We start from the raw sequence: 7,664 nt of genomic DNA, 5'->3' as shown, positions 1-7,664 counted from the left end.
GATTAATTATTTATTGCCTGTTCTACTGCTTGGGAGCCTACAGAGGACAGTCCTGTGGGGAGAAACAGGACATGGGTATTTAAATTCAAAAAAGCATTTCAGTAAGATGAACACATTTACAACAAAGTCCTTGCTACTGCATGGAATGCTAACACAGGATAAACAGAGAAAAATAAAACCCCAAGCAATAAAAAAAGATATATTTGGGCATTGATACCTGACATTACTAATAGTGATGCTCCACTGTGCAGTGCTGCACTAAGATCCCAATCCTGAAGCAATATTGATCCAGGCAAGATTGATGCAGTGAAGAACTGGGAGAAGGGAATCTTTGGGTTTGGGGTTTTTTTGTCATTTTGTCAGGTTTGCTTGTTGGTGCTTTTTCTACAGTCTTTCATTTACATAGGAAATCAACCTCTAAGAAAGAATGACAATGCTGACAGTGGCAATTACCCCCCTGAACACAGCTCCAAATCCACTGCACAGTGAAATCTTCCCATTTTTGACATCCAGTAGCACTGTAACAGATACCATGAGTTAGCATAAGCCTGTAAGGGAAGGGAGTTGAAAAGCAAATCCAGCTCTCCACCTGTGGATTTTCAGTGGTCCTACATGTTTGTGGACTGCTGTCCATCCCAGGGGGTAAAACTTGTCCTTCTGTCTCTTACACATGGTTTTCTATCACTGAGCTCCTTATATTTTAGTATGTTTTACAAATACATCCAGTACACTGCACTGAACTGCTCTGATTCCACCTTGGCTGCAAAAGGCAGAATCCTCTCTGCAGCAGGTCAGAAGGCTGAGAGGAGCAGAAGAGCTTGAGGTGAGCACCAAAACAAAACCCTTTGGGAGCCACTGCCCCAGTTTCTCACTGAATACCCCAAAAATGACCAAGTTCACCACAGAAGCCTCCAGCAGAGGCAGTGACCCAGCACAGCTCTCCAAACCAACACTGACTCTCCTTTAGCTCTTCCTTCCACACAGTCCCCTGATCAGTTTGTGCTCCAGCTCAGCTCAGCTGCACCCAGCACTGCACCTTGCATTTAGAGGAGCCTGTAAAGATTTCCACCAACAGGTAGACCTGATGAACAATACTCTCTATAATCCACTTACAACCTGGATTTTCTTTAGAAGGCTTTGCACCCCTACTAATAAGGTACCAGTAGAAGGCAAACCCAAAACATCTCTTGCACTAAAATGTTAAGAAGCAATTGCAAATATGAGTGCAGCAGTGAGAAGGGAAAGTGCCAAGAGCAACCCCAGCCCTGCATGCACACACCTCTAGCAAATCATGCAAGTTCAGGGCAAACTGGCTGGGTTTGTGCTTGGGTGGCAATGTCTGGGCAAGGAGCCTGGACTGCTGCTTGCACTAATAAAAAGAGAACTGGCTGAGCTGGAGTGCAGAGCAGCAGCTCAAAGGTGTTGGTTGTCAGTGCCTGCAGGGAGCTGCTGTTGGACAGGCCCTACACATCTGACAGCACATGGAAGAGGCTCCAGTTCCAGCGAGCTGACAGAGCAGGGTGCAGGCTGGAAGCTGTCACAGGGCAAGCTGGAGTCTGGCATGGAGAGTGACATTCAAAGAGGAGCACAAGGAATGCATTTGTTCAGAGGGCAAGGTTACCCAGCTGCACACTTGCTCCAAACTAACAATGGAGTAGCTCATAACTCAGGATCTGAGGGGCTAAAGACAAACAAGCCAGGAGTTAGCACTTCATGGTGGGGAGAGCAAGAGCTGGTGCACAATTTAAGCATAACCTCAACTAATAAAGGAAAAAAAAAGAGTACAAAATGATTGCTGAAAAAGTCTATGAAGATGAGAAAGGCATCAGATGCCCCCAAAACAGAGCATCCAGAATTTGTTGATAGACCCCTGCTTTTAGACCAGAGCTTTAATTATTCAGTGAACTTTTCTGAGAGAGAAAGGATTTTGATAAATTAACTCCAGATATATAATACAGCCAAGATTACCCCACCAGAGCCAGTAACTGGACTGGTCACTTAAAGTCAAAAAGCTTTGTCTGTCCAAGTATTTACAGATGACATGTCACAGGGAAGTAACCTAAGCTCCTCCCAAGCTCCTCAGACTAATTCTGTGGTGCATTTTGTGCAAGTGCTTGGAATCCACCCCCAAAACCATGCCCTTGCTGCTGCTTCTGCAGCATTCAACACAGAAAAGCAAAATAAGGCAGGAAAAAAAGTACAGAAACCTCTGGAAGAGCAGCAAATAGGCAGTGAAAGAACCTCCCTGTAAGCAGGTTTCTTCCTTCATCAGAACATGCAGGGTCAGCACTGCCTATCCATCACCACATTCCCATCCTGAGCTGTGCTGAATAAATTGAATGCCTGTAAATTTTTGTCATGGGAGATCAACCACATCTGTTTGTGTTCCACATTCCTGGAAACCTCCCACATAACTTAGAAAGCTTGGAAAATAGTGGATTTGCTCTTAGTTCTGAGGAGAAAGAATTGTCAGTAAAAATAGCTATATTCATGTATTTATTTCCTCTCCCCACAGGCAAATGTCTCATGGATGATGCTCAAGAACTGAACTGAAACATTATTTACACCTTCCCCATCCCCTTTTTCTCCAGCCAGAGGAAAAGTCCTTGCCATAACCTGACATTTAGTAAGAAGAAAGAAACCAAAATGTCTGAAAATAAACACCAGGCAGAGGAAATGCAGGAGAAAAGGGGATCTCCTGTCAAAAGCCAAGCTCAGGGAAGGTTTGCTCACTGCAGCCCAGGTCACAGCACCCACCAGGCTTTGTTCCAGTCTGCACTGCTGCTTTCAAAAAATGAAAAGTTTTCTCCAGAAAGTGAAAAGTTCTGAGGTGGAATAGGAAGTGGACAACACTTCAGGGCTTTTGCATTTGAAAACACAGATACAGCTGCCCTGTAAAAATAAGTACAAGTCAGTGTGATGTGAAATCCCAGTTCCTACAAACAGACCCAGCAGGACTCAGTACGAGCTCACAGGAGGCTGTGAACAGCTCCAGTTCCTGTATTTCTCCACAGGACTGCTGGCTTAATGCAAACTTGGAGTCATGGAGAAAGATTAGGTCACTCTCATCTCACACAGGTACATTTTTGTAAAGCACTCATCCTTTTTACATATCAAGGCTTGAATTAAATTCAGAGTAGTGATGTAACACCACATTGCTGCTTTACTCACTACAAATCATTGCTGCCAGACTTTTTTTTTTAAATTTCATTTCAAAAGCTTCTTTCCCTACACTTCAGTCTCCTACTCACAGAAGGAAAGGAGGAAGGGGTGGGATGGATTAAGGACCAGGTTATCCCTCCCTGCCCCAGAGACACATCAACCTCTGAAGTGATAAGCACAGAAAGAAAAACTGTACCTTGCAGTGGGCAAACAAACCTTGCAAGCAAAATCTAACCCAAACTTACTGCCTTTACCTTGGCAAGCTGGCTCTGAGTGATAAGTAACTTCAACCTTGGATTTTAGCAGCAGCCATCCTGTAAAGCAACAAAAAGGATTCAAAGCAACAGGATGGAGACAGGTCTAAGCTAACAGATCAGAGATTCTGACTCATTACTGGGAACACACAGCATCCACTTCAGCTTCCCCACAGGAGGAGACTGAAATCAATGTTTCCACAGAGGAACATTGCTTTCAGGAGAAGATTGTTAGTTCATCCATGCCTAGCTGCAATGTGCAGTGCTGAGGTCACAGCAGGAAAGGCCTTAATTAAAAAATACTTCAGAGAGCAGACGAGCATCCAGAGTACTAACAGGAGGTGAGGACATGAACTTTGTGTAAATGACAACCAAAAATGAACAATACCTGTGAAGTTTAAAAGGTGCTACTTTCCTTTCCTACTCTTTTGAAGATTTGATAATGCATTATAACACAAGTTAGACCTGAAACACCACAAGAACACATCACAATACATTTCCTATTTAAGGTATTTGCAAAAATTCAAATCCAAGTCTATTAATAGACATTGAACTGACAGTGCAAACAAGCTGCTGGTATGAAAATCAAGTTATAAACACCCATTACTTTCAAAGCACCCATAAGTTAAGCTTTATATAAGCATGGTCAAACAATTCTTGACTGGGTGCCCACCCACAGCACTAAGTTGGGTGCACTTGCACAGGGAGGAGCAGCAGTGCCAGCCCTGCACAGCCCCAGCAGGACAGGCTGATCTGGACACAGACACAAACACACTGAGTGTCCTCACTCCCACCCTGCAGCACCCAAAGGCACCTGGCACACACAGGGCTACTTCAGGGACCAGTCCAAGGCTTCACAGTCTGCTCCAAAAGTGAAATGGAGACACATCACAGGCCCCACTGCAGCTTCCAAATCAAATCCATTTCTACTGTGGATATTCCCACCCCACTAGGGACACTGCACACGTACCAGATGCCAACTATACTTCAGGTATGGAAACCACAGAGTTTTGTTCACTCTTCCCCTGCAAGCCTGCTCTCCAGTTACCAGGAGCACAGCAGGCAGTAGCAGGAGAGAATCCACATCACCTCACAGGGCAAACTGGATTATTTGTGCCAGCCACAGTGCAGAACTGCTTCCCAAATGCCCAGCAGAGCCTCCTGCGAGGGTGAGCACACACACTCTCAGTACTGAACCGTGAGCAGCATCTGCTGGTGGAGCTGCACAACTGCAGGCAACGATTTTTAAGTATGACAGGGAAAGAATGGCAATGATCTGGTGAGAACAGAGTTTTTGAATTAGCTATGGATCCGTAACATGATATTTAATAACCAAGGTGAATTTCTACCCTATTTCCCATTTCATAGCTGTTCCATCCTTGGGCTCTAAGCTATCAACATTTACTGGTGTTGACACCAGTGCTAAAACACCATCAGTGTAACACAGAAAGATGCAGCACTCAAACTTCAGGCTGGCTGTGTGGGGGTTTGTTATTGTTGGGATTGGTGGGTTTTTAATTACTTCATGTGCCATTTCATATAGATCCAAAGCATTAAGCAATTCCAGTCAAAAGCAAATATTAAAAGCAATTTCAGCAAGACTAGGAAGCCTACATGGAAAATAATATCCTCACCCGTTTATTGTTGATTTCACCACTTGGTAACGCGGCTGTTTGGAACTCAGTGTGAATACAATGGAAGCTTTGCAGAAAATCACACACCTGCATTTTTTCACATGTATCAAACACATCTGAAGTTGAAAATGTGTGTGCCTTGACTCGCTCCTCACTTTGTAGGTTTGTCCATTGTCACTGATCCCACAAGAGTCCGACTCAGTCTCTCCAGTCAGGTGACAGACAAATTCAAAAGGTGGAGATTTTCCCAAAGATGGTCTTCAGTCTGTAGTGCATTGTGCTAGTGCATTCAACCAGTGTGTCAGTGTTCAACCACACAAGCTTGGGGTTGGTTGTTGCTGTTTTTTTAACTACACAATACAGAAATATAATTTTACATGTAGCTTTGCATGCCTTATGGCTGCTTGCCCTACTATAGGACAGTGCAATAAATACAAATATATGCACACTAAAAAAGATTTAACTGCCGTGATCTACGTCTCCTTTATGAGTACAAATTTACCTAGTCAACAATATGACAAATTTAGCAGAGAAAGTGGCAATGGCAGTAATATTCTACTACAAAAACAAGGCTAGAAGCAAAGTGTTCTCAAGCTACAGAAAACTTGCTACCTCCTAATATATGATGTAGGGCCCAGTTCTGCCAAGTGCAGAGTTGTGATCAGTAGATTGCATCAGAACATGCTTTTCCCCCCATTTAACAATGAATACTTCTACAATTTATTTGGTTTTGATAACTGTTTATAAATAGCACACTATAATGACTATTAAACTATACAGCAACATGACATTTATAGCCTAATCCTGAATACAAAGTTCAAAGAACATGACTACAAAGGCCAGAGAGCAAATGGCATCAACTAAAAGCATTTCCACTTCAGAATTTATTGAATGTTCTCTTACACAAAAGCTTGTCAATCGTGAAACCAGAGGAACAGGATTTCCTATTCCCTCTCTGCCCCAGTAGCAGTTTAGCCACACATCACCCTTATAAATTAGTGATGGATTTCAACAGGTAGCCCCTTGGGGCTATATATTTTATATACTTTATATATATGCACATTTACTTTGAATTCTATGTAAAAGTTGAAAAAATGTTTGAAAGAAAAACTCAGAATATATCACAGCATTTTCAGCGAAAAAAATACAAATTAGTTTTATAACGACTATTCAATTTATCAAACTTTTTTTTTCTGAAGTATTTACCTTTAATTATGTACACATTACAGGAAATAAAACTTTGTCCACAAACATTCTCTAAGATGACAGTTATCAATAAAATGATAGAATAATAGCAGGAAGAATATTAAACAAATGGGGGTGATCAATTTCTGCTTTTAAAAAGTAAAAAGTCACCATATAATTAAGTACAAAAACCTGCATTGAATGACAACTGCTGGTGTAGTAACTTGATCAGGTATGGAGACCAAGAGTATAGTAGAGCCCTATGGTAATAATATTTCTGTAGCATTTCCACTTGGTATGTATATACTAAATGTTGGCAAAGTTTCTGTAGCATTAGCTTATACAAACATAGGAGTCCTCAGTCTGCTGCATAAAAGGGAACAAGAGTGTTTTACTTCTCCTGAAATGCACCTGAAATCCAGAGTGTCACTTACAAACTGCATAATGTAACTTTTCTTCAGAAAAATATCTGTTTGGCATCTCCAGGGCTCTGTTCCATTGGACAATAGGGGCATTTTAACCTGGGGACAAAGACAATGTGTTAGAAGTGGGGCAATGGGTGACACCAGAGCATTAAAGGTACTGAGTTTTCCCCCTGCAGCAGGAAACAATTGCACTCCTAAGCCACAACACTTTACCTGCCTCCATAAAAGTCACCTTTAGCTGAGAGAGACCTTACCATGCTTCCCCTTCTAGTTACAGTCTCTCACCTTTCACCCACAAGCCCCTGAATTATTAAATTATCATAAAGAGCATTTTCTCTGTAGTTATTATTCCTATTTGTGGATTTGCTTGTTGCATTTCAGAATCACAGAATGGTCTGTGCTGGAAGGGACCTTAAGGACCATCCCATTGCACCCCTGCTGCCAAGGGCAGGGACCCACTGCACCAGACCCATCCAGCCTGGCCTTGCAGAAATTTTCAATCAGCTGGTGCCTCTCACTGGGGCTTCCTCAATATCCAGTTCATTTTAGTGGCTGGTTCCCAAAATGCTGTGATTTTCCAACCCACTTAGATCAGCTCCTGCAGGCTCTGACTGAAGGGTCAGCCTGCTCTCCCTGCTGAGGTCTCTCATCCAATCCCACCTACCTACAGGATTTTTTCTTTTTGAAGAACCTGATTCTATTTTGAAGCATTGATCCATTTTGCCCCCCATCTCCTACATTTGGGCATTTTCCCTTCTCCCCCCACCCACCTCTCCAGAGTTAATTTGTCAGAGCTGTGCTGTCAGTAAACTGATCCAGGAAAGCACCAGGAATGAGTGACCAGGGACAGGAATGATGCAGCAGCAAGGTTACAGCTTCAAATGGCAAAAGTCACCCCAAGTCACCCACAAAGGCATAGAATGCAAACATCACTTGACATTTTCATTCATAGCCTCACTTATTTTCACACTGGATTTCCCAGAATGATTTAGAGCTCTCAGTTA

The 7,664-nt window shown here is 42.7% G+C and overlaps 1 protein-coding gene across 1 annotated transcript in view; it reads right to left on the bottom strand.

Moving 5' to 3' along the window:
• Positions 1-5,027: 5,027 nt before the first annotated feature.
• Positions 5,028-7,664, bottom strand: part of RMND5A (required for meiotic nuclear division 5 homolog A) — a 29,290-nt gene continuing 26,653 nt past the window's right edge. The window contains exon 9 of the mRNA XM_064711984.1: positions 5,028-6,756. Coding sequence (XP_064568054.1) covers positions 6,693-6,756 — 64 coding nt within the window. The 3' untranslated portion in view covers positions 5,028-6,692. The remainder of the gene's footprint in view (positions 6,757-7,664) is intronic.

Source organism: Zonotrichia leucophrys, chromosome 4, assembly GCF_028769735.1.
Source record: "Zonotrichia leucophrys gambelii isolate GWCS_2022_RI chromosome 4, RI_Zleu_2.0, whole genome shotgun sequence".
NCBI lineage: Eukaryota > Metazoa > Chordata > Aves > Passeriformes > Passerellidae > Zonotrichia > Zonotrichia leucophrys.
Note: the sequence above shows the minus strand (reverse complement) of the source record. Positions and strands in the feature narration are given on the sequence as shown.